Source organism: Centrocercus urophasianus, unplaced genomic scaffold, assembly GCF_019232065.1.
Source record: "Centrocercus urophasianus isolate 14NV4802_14NV808 unplaced genomic scaffold, USGS_Curo_1.0 seq_21, whole genome shotgun sequence".
In the NCBI taxonomy this organism is placed as follows: domain Eukaryota; kingdom Metazoa; phylum Chordata; class Aves; order Galliformes; family Phasianidae; genus Centrocercus; species Centrocercus urophasianus.
In genome coordinates, this window is record NW_024884767.1 from 2,318,833 (window position 1) to 2,340,409 (window position 21,577).

At 35.8% G+C, this 21,577-nt stretch overlaps 1 protein-coding gene across 6 annotated transcripts in view; it reads left to right on the forward strand.

Annotated features, from left to right (window-relative positions):
* The window catches only part of XRCC4 (X-ray repair cross complementing 4), a 173,973-nt gene that overhangs the window by 81,781 nt on the left and 70,615 nt on the right, over positions 1-21,577 (forward strand). For all 6 annotated transcript variants that reach the window (XR_006169607.1, XM_042823079.1, XM_042823081.1 and 3 more), the window contains exons 5-6: positions 846-998; positions 1,631-1,734. Coding sequence is in view for 5 of the 6 variants with exons in the window: in XM_042823079.1 (XP_042679013.1) it covers positions 846-998; positions 1,631-1,734 (257 nt within the window). In the remaining variant the exon portion in view is untranslated. The remainder of the gene's footprint in view (positions 1-845; positions 999-1,630; positions 1,735-21,577) is intronic.

Consider the following 21,577-nt stretch of genomic DNA (forward strand, 5'->3'; position numbering starts at 1 on the left):
TAATTCTGACTGGTTCAGGAATATGGCTTCCACTGCCCATAAGATTTCAGCTTCGTATCTCTTGGAAATAGAGACCACCATACTAGAGTTTTTAGGTTTTTTGCCTTTGAATGAAAAAAAGGATTACTGGTGCTATTAAGTGTTCCTCCAGTGCCCTGCTGAGTTTCTGCACGCGGCTGTTCAGCAGAGCAAGGCACGCTCAGTTGCTGATGAAAAACAAGTGAATCGACATCTGTATCAGCCACATCTGTTTGGGTGTATCTGCATGAGTGGCCTGGAGTGTATGTTGGGTGCCTTGGCCTGACTCTGAGTTCTGTTTCTTATTTTTTTGTTTTGGGGGAAATTTTTGTTTTTCACCTTCTCAAGCGTGTTTCAAGTCAGAGTATGTAGGACAGATTTGGTGCCTGTCAAGCTTAATTGTATCTATTTGTAATCTCATTATGTGTATCCTGCTAAGCAATGCCCACTCTATGAATTCAGCACTGAAACGAAAGAGCAGTTGTGCCTACTTAACTTTGAGTTGCATGAGAGATGTGTAAGAATCTATTAAATATATATATATATACATATATATATATATATATATATATATATATATATAAAGAGAAAATTTCCCCATGAAAATGCTGTTCTTCTGGTAGTGAAGTTCATTGCACATTTCTATGAAAGAAGCTGCTTCTGGCCTGTTTCAGTTGAAAGATGCTGAACTAGTTATGCAATGTATATTATGGGAGTTTATTAGGAAGGCTGTCCTCAAAACTGAATTTTCTTCCAAAAAAGGCACAAATTTTTAAAAAGAAACGATGTGATGCATAAGGTAAGCAACAGTTGGTTTTATCTTGTAGGCTGGAAAAGTGTGTAGAAGCTAAAGAAGAACTGGAGGCAGATCTTTATAATCGGTTTGTTTTGGTGCTGAATGAAAAGAAGACGAAGATAAGAAACTTGCAGAAATTGTTGAATGAAGCTAAAGAATCTACACTGGATACCCAATGTACAAGGTATCTCCTGATTTCCCTGAGACACTTGGTGTCACATCTGGCACATGTTTTGGTTCTGTTACTTTAGTCATAGCATTGGATGATAGTTCTTTCTGGCAAAGTTCTTGGTTATCCAAACAGTGCTGTTACTCATGAGAGCAGAGGATTCTTTGGAGAGGTATTGCAAATAGCAACATATTGTTTTGGGCTCTATAGCACATAAATAAATATTAATTGAATCTCTCCTCTACAGTATTCTATTAGGGTGCAGTTGATTTTTCCAAACATTGTGCCATTCCTAGAGGTGGTATTTTTGTATGCTTTCTTCTCCAATTCTTTGATCCTTTTTCTTCTTTGGGAAACAAAAACATCTAAATTTCCATGTTTTTATGTGCTTTTAATTTTAAAAGTAGACTTAGAATTTTTCTTATGCTACAACATGCTTCTGTTTACCATTTTTATGTAGCCTTGTTTTATATTTGCTTTTCTAATCTTTCCTTCAACCTGATTAATCTAGGTGTATTAAGCATAACTCTGGGGACTCCATGTTGACTTGTATCAACTTGCATTGTCTCTAACACAGTTCAGAAAAGATCATTTGTCAGAGATAGTAGAGAGAATATGAACTTTTTTTCTGTTCCCTTTCTTCCTAGGGATAGTATAGCTACAACACAGATGGCAACAGAGAAAGAAGATGACTATGAGGGCAGCACTGAGGAAGAAAGTGAAAATTTAATACAGTCCTCATTACCATCAGGTAAGGCAGAATGTACTGTCTTTGGGGAGTATAATTGGGAGAACAATCACTTCATAAAAATAAGCCCTAATGAAGACAAAATACTACCTGACAAGCTACTCAATGACAAGCCAACCTGTAAGCCTTAAAAATATCTCTCTTTGAGAAGAGTATAATACTGGCATATTCAAATTAAAGAGAGGTAGTTTAAATGCATATTGCATGAGTGAAAGTGCTGTCTTTTCTTCCAAAATGACAAATTGCATGCTTTGCAGAACTAATTGCAGTCTAATGGTACCTGAACTATCAACAGTTTAATTTTAAATTCCAGGAATCTTGATGCATATCCGGTAACTGCTAAAATGTAAAATCAAGTTTCAGCAATGTTTAAAAAGGGGAAAGAGAAGAGGTTTAACTGCAATTAAATAAATAAATAAATAAAAGCTGTGCACTCATTTTGCATCATAAAATGGAATAAGAATGTATTTATAGCAGAATTAATTTTAACTTGCATATGAACCTTTGTCCTTGTGATGGTGCTTACAAAATTCAGTTTGACTGAGTTTTCTCATACTGGTAAAGTATGTGGGCAACAATAGCCCGCTCTACAGTATAAGATATTTATGTGTGAATCATAAGAAATTTTCTGCAAAGTAGTAAGAATCTGCAAGATGAATGCTATCAGAGTTCTAAAACTTCAATAGCACTTGCCATATAGTTATGATAAACTTCTGCTCAGATCTAATAGGCTCTTTGACTGGTGCTTTCTATTTCTACTATAGATGAAGGTAATCAAGAACAATAAACAACTGCTTAGCATGCAATTGGGATGTAGAAATGTCCAAGGCCCTGACAGAAGTGCTATTAGAATTTGTAAGTCGTAAGTTTGTTTGTTGAGGACTTTCTAATCTAATATAAAGCAGGCAGAGCTTCAGACAAATGCAGAAAGTAAGCAGAGATTCTACAGCTATGAAAATAAATGATTTTGTATTGGCATGTGATTTTTAGTTCAGAAAACATTTATTTCAAGTAATTTTTGGTAAGCTCAGATAACATTGAGAGTAATACTTCTTACTTAGTGAAAACACAAGGGAAGTAAAAAAATACTGATTCTTTTGAAAGGTTCCATAGGACTTAACTAGCTCGAGGAGCTGTTTGGGACAGACAAATGATTTCAAAGAACAGAAACGAAACTCTACCGCTCAAGCTATAATGAGGGTCTGAACTGATCAATATTGCTGGAAAAAACAGCAAGTGCATTTTTATTTTCACTAAAGTTTCAACTTAAAATTGAGGGTTAAATTAAAAAAAAAAAAGTTTTCACTTTCCTCCTCAGTGCTGCCATCATGGTCATCTTCTTTCTCTGTTGCCATCCATATTGTAGCTATACTATCCCTAGGAAGAAAGAAAACAGAGAAAAAACTCATGTTTCCCTGTACTATCTGAGAAAAATTATATTTATTTCTGCCCTGTCTTAGATAGATGCAACCTGACACAAGTCAACATGGAGTCGCCATGGTTATGCCTAATACACCTAGAATGATCAGGTAGACGGGCAGATTAATATATCAGATATTTAAAAAGTTGTAAAAAAAAAAAGTGCTTTCTGTTGCCTTTGAGAGATATAGTTCTTTGATAGTGACTAAAGAGTTCTTTCAATTGCAAGAACTATTTCTTAGTTTCTAGTACATTTTTTCTGGAATGTTTGGAGCACTTAAGGGATTCCTGGTGATTTGGAAAAGAAGCTGCCAATATTGACTGAAAGAAAAAGAAATTAAATGATATATTCAATTATGGGTGTATGACTCAGATGTTGGTCTGAGGCGAATGTCAGAGCATGTCTTAATGAAGAAAAATATCAAAAAAAAGAATAAAAATGGTTAGTTCCAATCCTTGTGCAGGTGCAGAAACTGGTGAATGCAATCTAGATACTTGTGTGTTCTGTAATGAGATTACCAACAGGGTGAAGAAGATAAAAAGAGAAAATAATGGATTTTGACTTCTGTAGGATATCATTCTGTGCCACATTTTGTTTAAGAAACTGGAATGTGGAAATTAACCTAGTAGATGGTATATAGATTCCCAAACAAGGTAATATGTCTGTCTGAAAATACAAATGGAAAATTATCATTCTTATTTATACATTATGAAGTTGAAGATAATTTATATAAACCAATTTGCATTTGTGAAGCACTAGCTGTAATCTTACTGCATGTACTCTTAACACAGTGTAATGCAAAGATTTCCAATGCTTTGATAACTACTACTCTTTGCTTGAGAAGACTAGCAATGTCTCAAGCTTTGCTTGGTCCAGTCCCTTTTTCTACATAAAGATGGGTACCCCTGAGTATTGTCTCTTTGCCTTCCCCTTGCAGACTCATAGAGCAAGTCCAAGAGCTTTTTGGACAACTTTTGCATCCTGCTTCATATCGCACCCATTGTGGGACTGCAGCAGTGCTGTGCCTGACCTTGCAGCTTAAAACTTGGCCACTTTAGTTCATATAGTCTCTGCCTGACCTGCTATAAGTTTGTGTCTTCCCAATTCTACCTGCTGGTAGGGGTTACTTTGGGGAATAAAGAATGAGCAATGAGTGATTTAAAAAAGTAAAATACAAGTGAACTGTGTGATTTTTGAATAAAAACATGACTTTGCCCCTTGACACAGGAATACATCAAATTTGAGCATCCAGACCTGAAAGATGGGGACAGTAACATAGTGATGACATTGAAGGGACTGGCAAATGATTTACATGAAATACTGAGACAAATTTTTGACAGCCATTGTAGTCATGTTCTAAAAGAAACTGCAAGTGAGACATTATGATAGAAGATTAATTCTAGTGTAATTAGTTCTCATGTAATTGATGATAGATCTAGAGGGAATGGCTTCAAGCTGCACCAGGGGAGATTCAGGCTGGACATTAGGAAATACTACTTCTCTGAAAGAGTGATCGGGCACTGGAATGGGCTGCCCAGGGAGGTGGTGGAGTCACCGATGCTGGAGGTGTTCAAGGAATGTTTGGACGTTGTCTTAAAGGCTATGGTTTAGTGAGAACTATTGGTGATAGGTGGATGGTTGGACTGGATGATCTTGTAGGTCTTTTCCAACCTTGATGACTCTGTGATGGATGGTCTTTCCATCCAGCTGTTATTAATTAACTTGACTAACTGCAACTTGACACCTTCTCGGAAAATACTCAAGACCTGTCTAGGCACTTTCTTGTAACCTACTTCAGCAGGTAGATTGGACTTGATCTCCAGAGATCCCTTCCACTTCCTACGATTTTGTGATTCTGTGATACAATGAACAGTCGAATTGTAGAAGAAAGCCTCCTTTTCTCATCTACACAAAGACATTTACTCATGCTTGAACTTTCATCCAGGCTGTCAGATAAGTTTTCAACTTCTGCGCAACAGCTGGTTGCATTTATCTGCTTAGCTTTGCAGAAACGTTGTGTAAGGACATTTTTCCTACAATAATGATTAATCTGTAACTAAAAATTTTCTTAAAAATTTAGAGGTTTGGCACTTGTAGTAACATTAGAAGGTATGATTTATGGTTTGCTTTTCGATGGCAGTCTACTTCATGACTTAGATCCAAAATCAACTGAAATATGCTAATTATTGTCTCAAGTCCACATACTGATGCTATTGATGATGAACAAATTTAAATTGGATTGCAAGTTATTAGAACACCCAGGAAAACATAAGATATTTATAAGAAGTACGAGGTTTATAAGTAATGCTATGTATTTTTCTGTACAACTTTGCTCTCGTGTGTGGATGTGGTACATTTCTTTGGTGCATTGGTTAGTATTGTGATTACAAGACTGAAAAACACAATCAGCTCATATGTTCACTGCATTTTAGTGAATTCTTAAGCAGCAGCTAGAAATGGTGTGCCAGGGCCTTATAAATGGCTATGAACTTCTGTTGGAGAGAGTTTCCCCTCTAGAAGGACAGGAAGGAAATCCTCCTGCTATTGGAGAGTTCTTCAGAAATAGGGACATTTGAATGTTTCCTGGGGCTGGGTAGAGGTTGTTTTCATTTGTTTTTTAAAGTTTGGTAAGATAAGAACTGGGCCATGGAAAACTGAGATACGGTTGTTGCTTTAACTAGTGATAGTTCATCAAAGTTCCACTAACTTCATAGGTTCCTCTCATTTGGTACTTGTGATGTGCTCTTTAGCACCATCTCTTTTCTTTTGCTCCTCCTTCACATGTTGCTTCCAGGCTTGTACCTTCCAGGGTTGCTCCTTAATCAAAGGTCTGATATTTTGTTTAGCTTGGTAAGTGTCTGGTGTTTTAAGGTTCATCATTCTTGTTTGGGTCCTATGACGGCAGAAAGAATTATATACACAGAGATGAGAAGCATCTGGAGCAGGCTTGAAAAGATTACAGAAAGATATTGATTGGGGTAAGACTTTGAAAGATCTTCAGTTCTTTTCATATTCCTTTGTTAACACGATCCATTTAAAACTAAAAATTAAAAAATAAAAAAAAAATAAAAAAAAAAAATCTGAAAATTGCCAGTCTTTTTGACTCCTGTATTTCTGTTAGCCCACAAGACTGATGTGGTGACTCAGTTAGCATGAAGCCACACACCAAGGCAGGAAGCTTCTGTTGCTGAGTGACGCAGAAACACTTACTGTAATTAAGGACAGCCCAGAGAACATACCAGCTGTGGTCTCAGTTCATCACATCGATTTCTTTTTCAATTGTACTTTTTACTCTTATTTGGTCTAGCTCTGAGTACTTTCTCCTAGAAGGCTTAAAAAGACAGTAAGACTATCAGAGTAAGAAAACAACATTTGAAGTCATGACTAGCAATCATGTCTATGTTAGATGAATGAAGTCCTTTTGTTAACTGTGAAAAATATTTCAGTGCTCCGTATGGCAGGAAGATTTTAAAACAGAAACAAGTATTGAGTACCCTCTCTCCTTACTTCCAAGGAAACTGAAATGTAGACTAGGGCTAAAAGTTTTCCTTTTTGCAGGGTTTGGAAGATTACCTGAGAAAGGATCGTTGTTCCTTTATCTAGGAATGTGATGAAATTGTGGGATAGATATTATATACTATACTCTATATAGATGTGAATGATAATGTATCAGGAGAAGATAAGCAATAGAAAAAAAAAATTTGTATTTGATTGCTCTTATTTTCAGTTATAATGCTATTAACTGTGGCTGTCTAAAAGAGGCTACTGGGCACCAATCTATAGTCAGCTTGCTTTCTCTCTACTTAATTTCCTCTTGCCCATGAAATCCTTAGTGATACTTCATATTAAAATTGATGGAAGTGATTGCTCTTTAAGATTCAGAAGGACCTCACTGCCCTTGAATGGAATTTTTATGTTCTGTGCTTGCTGCCATCCACATGGAAATGTTCTATATCATGTGAATTCTAGAACTCGCAATACTCAGACATTTCTGAATGTTTCCTTATGGGGACCAAATTAGTTCTAATAAGCTCTTAGTAATGCCTGAAATAAATAAGAGTGAGCACCTTGCCATTTTTCACTTTTTAATATGCACATATTCTCTTCTTCTTCATTTACGGTCTTGCTTAAGGATTAAATGTTGTGCCTTCAAGAGGCTATGGCCATTTAAGTTTAATTAGTTCTCTTGTGTAGTCCAAGCCACCAATAGCTTGATGCTTCTGGTTAATAAGCTTTGATCAAAGTTATTTTAAAAAATGCCTATTATAGCAGCACCCAACTGTGCTGTGTGGTTGAAGTTCCATCTGTCAAAGCTTCCTCTTCAAAGCCTATTTTAAGTAGTTTTAGAACTTGGACATTTTAATTGACTCTGGGCTTAAATTATTATTTTAATTTCTTTTTTTTTTGTCAAGCTATAATTGGAAATGGCTAGTCTGAAAGAATAATCTCATTTCCCTTTCCCTTAAAGCTGTTTATCTGAAACATTGCTACAGATCCACTTTTGTTCCATAACCTGATGTTTTTATGCATGTGAGATGTCTATGCTTGCCCAGCGGCTTCCCATCCATGTTATACCAGATATCCTGGTCAAAATACTGTCAAAGGAAAAATGGCAGTGTTCTGTGTCTCTTTAAAAAATCTGTTACAAATATTATACTGAGAGGCATTATTAAGGTTTTACTTTAAAATATTGTTCTGAAAATTATCAAAAGTGTGTACAGCTATACTTCTTAGTATGCATGTGTCAGTACATGAAGTAACGTAGCTGAATATGGTTGCCTTTCAATGAATCAATATATTCAGGGGAGGGTACAGAATCACAATGATATAATATTAATAGATTTATGCCTTGACAATACTACTGTGGATTACTTTTTCATTACTGATCAAACGAGTCACCACACTGTAGGTTAGAAGCAATGGCATTATCTAGTATCAAGAATAAAAACTTTTTTTTTTTTTTTTTTTTTTTTTGACTTGTGCATTGGCAACACACTACTTAATGTTAAGTATAAAGGAACTCTGCTTCTTTGGTGGGCTGTATTTTTTTAATGTGTAATTAAGGTTCTGTTCGAATCATTGCCACTTTGTCAGATTCAAGTTTAATTGTAAGGTGAATTTTAGAATCGTTACAGATTTAAAGTCCATGTATAGTGCACTTCTATGAGTATTGCTGTATTTTGTCTCCCCACATAATAACAACGATGGTTTACATCGTGCAATATTATAAATTTGGAGCTGGGTGGAATTACTGTACGTTTTTACTTTGGGTTTTATATATCCCTGCACACATTAACAAATAACTTGAAATTCCAATCATTTAAAAATATCTCAATTAATGAATCTGTATTTTTATTAGTTTTAAGTTCTTCCATGAATAAATAGGCTTTCCACCAAAGGAAGTAAGCCAGCTTTATTTTTGTACCCAGCTTGCTAGAGTTCTGATGTTCCTTCTGATTATCTTGAAACTTTGTTTTACTTAGCTGTGACTTGAGAGCCTAAACTACTAAACTGCATTAGAAGAAAAAAAAAAGAGTCAGTGATATAAATGCTCATTGTGTCTTTGTGAGTACTGATGAGTTCCTATGGGACAGGTAAAGGCAAGGTCGAGCCTCCTTCTGTTCTTGCTTGTATTTCACAATGATCTGACATGTACCAAATAGGCTGCAATTAGAGAACAGCTTGACATAAATTCTGTGACTGGATGTACATTTTCACTGGACATGCACATTCTGATACTGATTTCCTTTGCAAAATCCTGTAACTTGACCATCTGCCAGGCAGCATTATTTCAATATGACCCTTTTTTTGTTTTCTATCCTTCGTGGACTACAGAAGACCTATTTCAACTCACATTGGAAGAGAATGTAATTCATTAGTTGTGAAATCAGAGCATTAGTGGTGCTAGAATAGTGCTACTAATACCCCTTCACTGTTTTATCTTCCTTCAGTAAATAGTTAATAAGCAACTGTTTATCAAGCAAATAGGAAACTTTTGCTAGTGATCAGCAACCTTCTTGTGTTATTCCCCATTCTAATAATGTTGTTTGTTCTTGTGCTCTTAGAGTGCTGACTCTTTATGCATTTGTTTAGTATCCAGCATAATGGTCTTCTGGGGATCTGTTGTATTTAAAAATTTGTGATAATTATTATTCTTTTACCAAAATATACTTCAGTACACGTACTACAGAAGATAGAAACAGTAGAATGCAACATACAGTAAAGACATTATTTTATTTTTACATATGCTGCACCTGATTCATTGTGCACTCATATCATGGACCTGGTTTAAAAAATTCTTAGAGTTGCAGGTCATAAATTGGTTTACATGGAGGTACAGGCAGAGGTTCATTTTCCCTCTTGAGTGTCATTGTGGAAAAGTAAAACAAATAGAGACTTTTTATTTTATTTCTGATGTTTTTTATTGTGATATGGTCTGTCTTTAGCATACATTCTTATAGTGCCTAATTTAATATTTTTCATTTTATTTTCAGTTCACATCATTTATTTATAGTAGTTTTCTTGCATGTTTACAATGACAGGTATTTGCTTTTATGGCTGAATGGTTTTAAAATGTAGGTAATTCAGAGAGGAAGGCAAGACATCAAATTTTTTTTCGTATTATGTAGAAATCAAATAAAACAATTCACATGATAATAACACAATACATTTGTGTTCTTTTCTCACTTGGAAATGTGGACATACTTTAGAAGGATATGTCTTGGTTTTAGCAGTATCAACTCCTGGAGAAATGTTCTTTCATCAAAGAGAAGCATTGGTTCTTGAGAAAAATAGCTCCTGCAGGAGTACTGATAGTGAGTTTCTATAACGCTGAATGTTTGGATAAAAGCTCTTATCTTTACCTATTGAATAGTCTGCCTATCAGTGGCAACAAACAAAGCCCGGATGCTGCTGACTCTTGCAGACCTGGGAATTCTGTGTTCAGCAAGGAGCACATTCAAGCTAAGTTTCCTGGCTTAACTTGAAACTTCTGGCTATGTGCATAACTTGAAACATCTCTTCCCATTTTAATATGTATAGATGATATACGTTGTGCTTCACATGTGTTTCGTCATGACTGGTGGTAACACAAGCAACCAAAATTTTCCACTGCTTTTTACTTATGTTAATTTTAGGTACAGTAACAAGCTTCCAGTTCTGAAGTTAAAATGTTTCTGTTCCCTAGCAAAATGCCAGAAAGGCATTTACTCAGGCTACCTGTCTAACATTCTCTTAATTACTTCTTATCTGTATTACAATGTCTCATTTGACACTGCAAGCAGTGTATCTTGATTAACAGCTGGGATACTGAAGATTGTACTATAACATATGGCAATTTCCTTGATTTATTTCTGGTACAGGTGAAAGTATGCATCTTTACTTCATTTTACTTGATTTAACTTGACTTTTTCTCAACCTGACTTTATGCTCTGGTTCTGGTATGTATTTGCTAGACTGAAGAGTTAGCTTCTCCAATTGGGTATGCTTCTTGTACCCAATATTTATATCCTGATATCCCATAAGTACTTGACTAGAAACTTAATTCAGATCTACAGAAACATGCAAAACATTCCTACTATGTAAAATAAGAATAGAAATTGACTTTTTTTTCCTTCTTGTCCTTTAAAAAGACTTTGATTAAGAAGGAGAAAATCCTTTTGCTCTGTAGGCTAAAGCTTGCAAATGTAATACATAGATTGCTGTGTTGGAGTTTTATTTTTTCCTTCTTTCCTCCTTCTTTTCTCCTTTATCTTTATTGTTTTACTAGGCATTGTTACTGTTTATGTACATCTCAAGTGACAGATTCAGTCACAAATCATTTCCTTTTTATCCTTTAGGTTTTATTTTAAAAGTAGCACATATTTCAGTTTAAAAACTGTTGAGAGTGAAATGATATAGGGACGAAAAATGTTTTAGGACAAGGTGATTTAGTTGATAAAAGCTCTATTTGCAAATTCACAGAAGTTTTATACAATGTTAGATTTCTTGGATGGCAGTTTTGTCGAGCATTATACTGGAAAACTGAGAAACTGCTTTTCATTGTAATGATGAAAGGCTTTCTTTCAGGACAGCTTTCTTCAGTCTGCATAACCCTACATCCATTGCCATACAAGTTTCATGTAAAATATTGTACATTTGTAAAATCTTAGTGGGAAATGAAAAAATGGCTTTAAAATAATTCAGAGACAGTAGATAAATGAAATCTAATTATTACTGTGTCATTTTTATAGTTATTAATATTTGTATAGTCTGCTTGTTTTCAAAGTTTAACCCAAGCTTGTTGATTTATACTCCTTTTTGCCAACAGGCAAAATTAACTCATAAAGAAGAAATTATTTAAAAAGTTTGTCTTGGAGAAGATCAAATATTATGTTACATACTCTGAGAGACAGCTTTATTCAAGTGTGACCTGACGGAGGAAAGAGATGTTTTCAAATCTAAAGCTGCCAGCAGCATCTTAGTAGTTTTGACTTACTGTATAAATTAATGGGAATGATGCCTAATTGAGAATATGATAAACTGATAAACTCTGTCTTCTATTTTTGTATTAATTTGATGGAGAACAGAGAGAGAGAATGTACATTCTCACGTCTACAAATCCCTCCCTTTACTCGCATATTTATGTTTTATTTATTTAATTCTCATAAGACATAAATAATGTGACAGATCCTCACACCTTCTATGAATAGCCAACAGTTAATTCACAGGAGTCAGAGCTTCACATATAAGAAGAAAGGTGTAAAAAAAGCCCTCTAATATTTTGCAGTATGTATTTTAATACATGATTGTTTTTACTCTAAATAGATTAAATCCCTGATGCCTAATTATTCATATAAAATGATGATTAAGTTTGTTCACTCTGGATATAACTCTTCTGTCTTAGAAACTGAAGACCTAACTTTTCTTAATAAAGGATAGATTTAAATAAACACAATATTAGAGAAATGATCTTCTGAAACTTTTTATCCCCTGTTCACATCTCTTAACTAGTGACAAGTCTTAACTAATGTGAGATAGCAGTTAGTGGGTGTGATCATGACCGCCTAAGACTAATTATCATACTGAAGTCACTGGGTCTTCTTTTGTATTCCTCACTCATTTGAATTTTTCCCAATAAGCTATCTCCAGAGACAAGATGCTAACCTTTTCTTCCTTTGTACTTCATAAAATTATCTTACAGGTCATCTATCTTAAGACCTTCTTAAAACAATTCATTTATAACTTATATTCATTACCAAGTGTGAAAAGGAAACACACTACTACTCTCTCCATCCAAAGAATGTTGGTTAGTGAGCTGCTCAATACTTCTGTAGCCATTCTTCTATGAATTTATGGACGTATTTGGAGAGCTAAATATAAATTAAAACAGGTACCTATTTTTAAATGTGTGTTTGTGGGTTTTTTTTTCTTTTAAGGAATATTAATTAGAACTAGCATTATGGAGTGTATGGAGAGTATAATCAACATTTTAAGCTGCTGGCTATTTTTTATGCTCTTAACCACATATCTGGAAGCAATCTACTTATTTCAAGAAGGAAAGTAGTCTGGAGCTATGGGAGTGTGCTTCTACACACAACTCTGTTCCAGTAATGGAGACTTTTGATCTGCCATGTTTGTTTGTTTCACTAAACTATTGATTCTGCTTGTACATGTTAGTCTCTAGAATTCCATGCACTGATTCTGTATGTTACAGCTATCTCCAAGTCAGTAAGGGAAAAGCATGGCTTGTTTGGGCTCTATGAGCTACTGTCTCAGTCAGAAAAAAATGACTCTTTTAATCTATGGCCATGAGTCAAATTCTCACAAGGATACACATTACTTAGGTTCCTAAGAGAGAAGGGTCAGGTCATGAATATCTGATTGCCAACAATTTCCTTAAGACCCTTCCTGGGAAATGTGTGGCAGGTGATTTGAAAGCCATTGGAGCATGAGCTTCAAGTTGCACCATGTAAAGCAGAGTTGTTAATCTAATTTGTAACCTCCTGTAGTCCTTGCTTAAGAGTGGTATGGGAATTCTAGCACTCTCAATTGATGAAACAAAATTAAAATAGCATTAAGCATTTTCATGTTATGTGAATGCACCTTATTTGATGAAGATTTTAGAATAATTTAAAAGAAAATATATGAAAATTTGCATTCAAAGTGAAGCATTTTCTGTCCTTGAAGGCAGTTTACTTCATTACATCTCAGCGAATATTAACTTCTGTAGTTACACAGAAAACCTGGTCTTTCTTAGAAACAGTATTGATAACTAAATGCGTCGCTATTAGCTCATCACTCCTGCTTAAAGTCAAAACACATATTTTTTGCAGTCATTTCATTTAAACAAGTCTTCATGAATTTTGATAGAAATGAAGGGTTTTTTGCTATTATATTCTTTCTTTAAGATGTGAAGAAACAATGTAGATTATAGAGCCACTTAGTCACTTCCCACAGCTGAGGAGACATGGAAGGAGTATGTGTCATAGCAAAAATTTGGGACAGCTCTCTGAGAAGTGAGTTGCTGGCTTCTTGTATCCTAAATCAGTGTATGCCAAAGGAATTGTAAATGAGGCAGATAGCCAATGTGATTTCATATATTGAAGTATATTCGAATAAATTTTATGCTAGGGAATCTAATTGCAGGAGTATGTGCGCTAAGAAGAAGAGCTTAAAGGGGTGAACCTTCCTGAATAGCTTACTGAATTGCTGTTTCTCAACATCAGTTACCTTTTATGAGTCATTGGATATACTTTTCTGAGTAGAGTGTTTCTCCTGGTCTTCCGTGATTTTGGATTTTTAGATGTGAAAGCTTTGCAGATTTTTTTCTAGGTATTTTTGGAAAAAAAAGGAATGTTGACATATAAAACAAAATCGGTGTTACCAATAGGATACTTGGTGCTGGATGCAGGATATGTTTGCCCATTTATTTTAAAAATAAACCTTGAGATGGCTAGAATATAACTATTTGTAGGTCTGCAATGTCTATGGTTATTACCTGACTGCTTTTGTTGGGGTAGAAGTGCAACATAGCACAACAGGTCACTTTGCCTGTAGCCACAGTGCTAAACAAAGCCTGGCAAAAAGAGCTTTTCATTTGACAAAATCACCTGCCTTAGATCATCTTGTGTATTAGTTGCTTGGCATCAGCTTTCATCTCCATTCAAAGATGAATCCTTATCCACAGCTTATTCAAACACTGCTCCTTCCTTCAAATTGGCATTTAAAGCATTCTATTCATCTCAATCCTTGGTAAAGGTCTGTCACTTATTCACAGTTTGCTTTAACTGAGGCAGATTGTAGGCTGCCTGAGAACACAATTCCCTGATTTCCTTACTTAACAGCAAATATGAGTCACAGTAACCTAGTGCTCACTTGTTTCCAACTGTGTAGCAAGGTGTGCTTAATAAACATCCCTACAAAACAGGAGTATGTGTTTGTGCAGTAGTTTGAAGCGAAGTGATTCTTTATGCGGGGGGTTAAAAACGTGATATTTATCCTCCAACTGAAGCTTCTGGTAAGTTGTTTCTGAATTGAATCCAGTTTTGTTCAGCAAAAATGACCAACTCAAATGTTGCCAGCTAACTTGATTTTAAAAAGAAAATTCTAACTGGTATACCTTAGCCCAATTGTTTAAAATAAATTTATGCTACTAACAGGTGAGTTATGTGGATACAGCACCCAGTTTAAGCCAAGAACCCTGGCTGAATGGTTATCACCTATGCACTGAGGTAAATGAATGGTGATTTATCACTGATTTCCGCTGGCAAGACTCTTGTCTTCAGAGTGTTAGGGTTGTGTGGAAAAAACAAGTGCCGGGTTTTCAGAAATGTTACTGAAATTATCATTTTGTTTAGTGCAGTTTGTATGCAGTAGTATGCCGCCATTGGAGTTGAAATGCCTTTTTTTCTATCCAATCTAAGCCTCCCCTCCTTGAGTTTGAAACGGTTTCCCCTTGTCCTGTCACAATAGGCCCTGCTAAAGAGTCTGTCCCCTTCTTTCTTATAGCCACCCTTCACTGAAAGGCTATTCTCAGGTCTCCCCAAAGCCTTCTCTTCTCCAGGCTGAACAGTCTTGGCTCTCAACCTGTCCTTGCAGGAGAGGTATTCCATCCTTTGTAATGTTTTTGTGGTCATCCTCTGGTGGCACTCCAACAGATTCAAGGACTAGATGTAAAGTGTGGATGGGCTTTTAGATTGAGTGCATTTTCAACTGCTACAGTGTGCTTCTGTCATTTGTTCTCTCATGAAATGCCTTATTTTCCTTGTACTTTTGTTAATGCCTGTTCTGCCCCCCCTCTTACCCCCCCTCCATGCTTAAAAATATTATTAAACTAGAACTTCAGAAACTTGTTCTGCCAAGTGTTTGTCAGGAGTGAAAATATTAACAAATCACTAAACAAGGTCAAGTTGCCCCAGGGATGGAGAAGAAAATTAAGTACACATCACCTTCAGTTGCCCAAGAGAGATAAGCTCCTATTTTGCAGTTAGCTTTTGCAGATGAAGCTCTTTGTATGGGAATAATTTATCTTTTCATTGAAGTGGAGAATAGAGAGCTGTTTTCTTCCTGGAATTTCTAGTTTATATTTTCAAGAACTACTTGATGCTTTCAGCTTCTAAGGAGATGTTAAAGGTGTTTATAAAAACTTCTGGTAATTGTGACATGAATAAATCTGCGTGTTCTCTGTGGACTCAGATGGAAGTGAGTAGTAAATGATGGACGTACGACCTTCCATTTCCCACTTGCCTACATCAAAACTAATTTTTTTGAGAATGAAATGAAAGGTGTTGTTGCTGCATAGCAATTACACTGAGAACCTGACACAAGCTGTTGCTTTCTGATGGCATGACTAAACCAGACCAAGGGTGAAGTCACAGTTGTGAATCATGTCACAGTGTCTGTTGTCTGTGAAATGTGGCAGGAATGACAAGATTCTCAACGAGAATTTTTTTAGTGCTATTAGTTCTTTCAATTTCCCTCAAATTAAATAGTGAGATTTGATGTCAGTTGCTTTCAAAAAGCATCCACAAGGTCAAAATTGTAAATGACCTCTCATTAGTTGTTCTGTGAATGAATTATATTAGATTTTAGGCTGCTAGGTTGCTCAGTGATGTTTTATTCTGTACTTTGCTATAGCATTTGCATTAGGAAGTGCCTTGTGAAATAGACCTCTTTCTAGGCACATTAACATCAAAAAGATGTTTAAATATCTGAGTACTTCCTGACTAGCTTTGTGCCATAATTATATTACAATAATCTAGGAAAGTAAGAATTGAAAATTGCACCTTACTGCGAGAAGAAGCATTTTCCCATTGCCTCTTGAGGGAAGAAGGGCTTTGCCTACCTTATGCACGCTCGGTCTTCAGGGAGGTAGCGATAAAGCTGTGGAGAAGAGGACCTGGTTTACTGTTTCCCTGCTCATACCCTAAGACAACATTAGTAATGACGGAAGAGATGCAGTAACCCCGCAGTGGGTAGTGTGTCTTCCCGCAGTGTGTACCTTGCTTGTGAGCCTTGACTGATGTTTAGGGAAATTAAAGGTACTTTTATGTACAAAGAAAGGCCTACTCTGTGAGTATTCCTGTGTACTTTGAAGTGACAGATATTAAAGAGCTATTCTGAGCATCCAGATAAGCAGGCACTTTCAGGAGATGTTTATATTTTATTGTTGAAGTATATTATTTAAATAGTTTTCTAAAGCTAATTCCATAGTAGGACCCTATCTTTGGCCTAACAAAGGGGATTTTCTCTGCATGAGCAACACAGAACCTGCCTTAAAATAGCAAGCCTGTCAATTCCCGTGGACAGGAACTTGTCTGCCATCAAGGCTGTGCTCAGCTGGAAGCAAAGGAGCTGGCATGGGGCAAGCAGCACCGCACTGGGAGATATGATGGGTGAACCCATGATTCTCATCTCCACCTAGCTAGTGCCAAGACAAGAAGCTCATGGTGCAGGCTGAGGATGCTCTTCTGCAGCTTTCCCCAGCCTGGTGGAGGTCAGCCTACCTGGTTAACTCCGTGCTGCTGTTGTTATATAGCAAAGGTCTGAGGCCGAACAGGTGATATTTTGTTTCCATATAGGTGTTTTGGTTTTTGGTTTTTGTTGGTTTTTTTTTTTCTTTACAAAGTGCAGTGTCAGATGGTAAAAAGTGGCACCCCTTTGAGTGTAAGCTACTTCCTGCTTCATCCCATTTCTTTAGTGTGACGTGCTATAATTCTGTAGAGCTGAAGAAAAGTGCAATCTCGTTTGCTGATAGTAGCCAGTGTTTCAGTCATTCTTGACACTGTTTCTCTGTGAGAGTGTTTTAAGCTTGACCTGTGTCATACAGCTGTACCCAATGTCTGGGGTAGGAAACCAGAAGGCAAAACAAAACACAGGCCCTTCATGCTGGTGGTAGGGTGTGTTGCTGTCAGGCTGACTTGGTTTTGTTGCCCCGCCATTCAGAAATGGCAGCTTACAGCTACTTAAATCTGTGGCACTGTTTCAGAGGAAGTCACGCCCTTGTTGCGCTCAAACCCAACAAACTTTAAAATTCCTGACTGAAAAAGCAGCATATTGAACTGCTGAGCTCATGTGGTGATCTATGGTAAGGAACAGCCTGAGTACAGTTTCTGGTAAAGGCAGAACAGCTATATTTTCTGTAGATATCCGTGGATAATGAGATCAGCAGTTTTTATTATTTGTAAAAAAGTAGTTCTAGAGAAAATACCACTTTTTTTGTGGTCCCACTTTCCCAGTAAAGGCTTCTGGGAGTAGATCAACAATATATGTAATAATACGGTTTTCATGAAATGGCTGCCTTGAGACACAACCATGCAGGAGAGTGGCTCACTGCATGAGCTGAGACCTCAGCAGCCACTAGGAATGTCCTCTGTGGGTGGGTATGGCCATACAGCTCATTTTGACTTGTACAAGTTTGAGGAAGCCTTACCATGAGAAAGTGAACTTCAGATCTGGGGTAGGTGTGCTGTGCTAAGTTAAAACTCGGTGTCTGATGGTATAGGATTTTTTCCTTATTAATTTGGATCTTTTTGGGGAAAAAGAGGAATTTACTGTAAATCTTTTAGTATACCTTTTTCTTTTAAAATGACTACTGTAGATAGCTTTTACTAGCAAAGAGAAAAAAAAAAAGGTCAAGAGGTATCCCAGTTATTTGTCAGATAATCGTTATTCATCTGTCTTTTCAGGATATAAAATTTAAAATCCTATGCTCATGCATGGCACAGACAATTAGCCTTGTTTTATTTATTTGTTTTGTGTATTTCCCCAGCAAACCATCTTGGAATAATACACTGAATTCTCAATTGGTGTAATTCATTATAGATCCATTAACTTCCAGAGGGGCTATTCTGGTTTCTTCTGGCTTAGTTTCTGGCCAGAATGTTCAATTCTGAATATGTAATAAAAGTGTTAGTCATCTTAACAGCTGTTATTCACATTAGTATTTTATACTCAGTCCTGGATGTTTTAATGTGTTTTTTCTTGATCAACAAAGAGAGTCTTGTTCAGAACAGGGTATGCATGGGCAGGGATTATATGAATCTTCCTGTGCTTTTGGACTTTATTCTGATGTATTTGCTCTTATGCATAGTATTCTGCTCCATGAGTCTAATCAGAGCTGGTTATCTGGGAAGATTGCTGCCAAAATAACAGCCAGAATCAGTGAGTGTTGGACTGAAGGCAGTACTGTGAAGACTTAATTGGTTAAACATGAGCACACGGGGAAAGAAAACACTTCTAAATGTCTGATTTGGAATTGGTGATTTCTTTCTTCAAGTGAAGTGTACTAATCAAATAATGATTAATCTATTGCATTCAAAGAAAATCTTGGTTCTTAAACAACACTTAGACAAGTATTAAGATGGTTGAAAATAACATTAGTTAAAGGCAAGAAATCTAACATTAAATAATATCAATGCTATCATTTCCAAGAATCATACTGTCAGATGATATAGTTCTCACAATGGCTGTAATAATCACAAGCTATAGTCTGTAATGCGAGAAAATATGATTTCCATGATTCTTTTCTAAGTTTCCTTTTTTTTTTTTTTTTTTTTCTTTTTTTTTTTTTTCCTTTGGGAAGAAATTAGAATAGTAATTTTCTGCTTAAAGGATCTTTCTATGGCTTCCTGTCATCCTACATATCAGCCACTTAAAATAGTGACCTCATTCTGATACAAGTGTTTGTGAACCTAATTTTATAAATCTTTGTAGCCCAAAACATGTTTATCTTTTTTTCTTTTTTTCTTTTTACTTCAGAAAATGTCATTATAAAGTCATGCATGGTTTCTAATACTGTAAGTAAATTTTGCTAGAAATTACCCACCAGCATTCCTTATTTGAAAACAGCAACTCTTGTGGTATTTAATTGCTATAGGTTATATATATCTAGCTTATAACATGGTGATTTGCCTCTTTGTTCTCTGTGTAGCAGGTTGTCAAAGGGAAAAAAACTCCTTAGCCTAGATCGGTTTGTCAGTGTAAATTGTCCACTATTTCTAGCATTCTGATTATTTTTTTTCCTTAATCTGATGGTTTATGTATGCTATTTATTCCTGTGTCTTCAGAAGGAGATTTTAGAACCTATGGTTATCTGCATTGCTACTTCTGAATTAATTTTTCGATGCCTTTTCAGCTATCTCATAAGGTAGATTCTGCCATACTGCCCTTTCCTCTCCTCTTTTGTTTCACAGGTGATCAAAGGTAATTTTCCTCTTAAAGGAAAAAATCTCCGTTTTTTTTTTTGTTGTTGTTTTCTTTTCTTTTTTTTTTTTTTTTTTTGCATTTAGTCTGAAAGATTTACATGCATCCCATTTTTTTCTTTATATAATGGAGATTTATTTGGTTCCTATCCTTCACTGATCGTCTGTTTTGCTCTTCTGATAATCTCAGTATTTCAGTGTTTCAGTGGAGAAAGGATCACTTATGTAAATCATGTTTTCTCCAAGCTCTCTTTAGTTACAGAGAGACTGTATTACTTTTCATAATGAAACCTCCTTATCATTAGAGTGGCTGCTAGGAGCAATGTCAGGAAGTGTTCAAATCTACACAGGATTTTAAAAATTTAAATTAATTTTTGGTGGCAAGGAAGCACAAGAATTTCTCAGTATAATTAAATTTCAAAATGTATTTAATATAGAAGAATCTTTTTCTCTGCAGGCTTTTTGAGCTTTCCTAAAATACTAAGCAATGGTATGTTTTCCCTGTATATAGATACTCTATTTTTCGTAGAATCACTGCTTACTGTGGGAATAGTAAGGGAATTGACTTGAGCTTTGCCAGTGCAAGCTGTGATTGAATAATTTCTCTTGTTGCTGCAGACTGCAAAAGGCTGGTGTGAGTATCAGATAGATTTAGCAGAAGGATTCTTCATCAGGAGAAAATTGCTTGTATCCTAGGCTTGAACGCAGTTTTGTATTATCAACTGGGTTTAGTGTACAAGGTAATCAATAATCTGCCATTCCCATTTTAGTAAAGAATTTGCATATTCACTCTTAGCCCTGCTGACTACTAGGGAAGGATACACGTAACTCTAACAGAGCTCAGGGCAAGATCCTATTTCTTACTTTAGCATGGAGTTTTTGCCGTATTTAAAGACCATCTCAGAGTTAGTCGATAACAGGGAGCAAAAGCCAGTTTGCTATAGTGAGTCTGACTGTGATTTACACAATTATTATCACACAATTACTTTGCCTTGCATCCTGACCATGTATCTGAATTGTCTGACCAACGTGGGGCCAACCTATTTGCCATCGTCTTCCACCATCATTACCCTTTACAGTTTCCCTGAATATCTTTCCTCTTGCCAAGAAGAATGCGTTTGATCAACAATTTCATGAAGTGTGAAGATGGGCTCTTTTTTGACTACCTCTTCAGCTGTGGATCCGTAATGGTGACCTTTGCATTCATGCGCAGCTCAGCCAAATCAGTAAATCTTTGCCAATGTCCAAAGAATAGATAAAAAAAAACATCCTGGGTCAGAATGTAAATGCCAGTCCTCAGTGCAATAATAAGTATTATAGTCCGTTCATAGTGAAAAATAAATGATGAATAAAATTTAAAGTTGTGCCATGTGTGTGTCTTAAAGACTGTGTTTTAAGTGTTTAAAAGCTTCTAAATATAAATAGAAGTTGTGATGAGTTAAACCAGCCTATTTGATTCTGATTAAAACATGTTAATTGATTAATGTTTGTTAGCTATATATTAATGTTTTTAAACATATTTATCAGATTCCAAAAGCACTGCTCAGTGTTATAATAGATATTAACGTATTACTGCACTCAAGGTACTGATTGAGATCTTTAAATTTGTTTAAATATATTCTCAGAACCTCTTAGAGTAGCCAAAATTATCGGTAGCATTTTCCATGGCAAAATTATCTTGTGATGTTGATTGAAACTGTACCAGTGCATCTGCATAAAAATGTTAATGTCATGTCTGACTGAG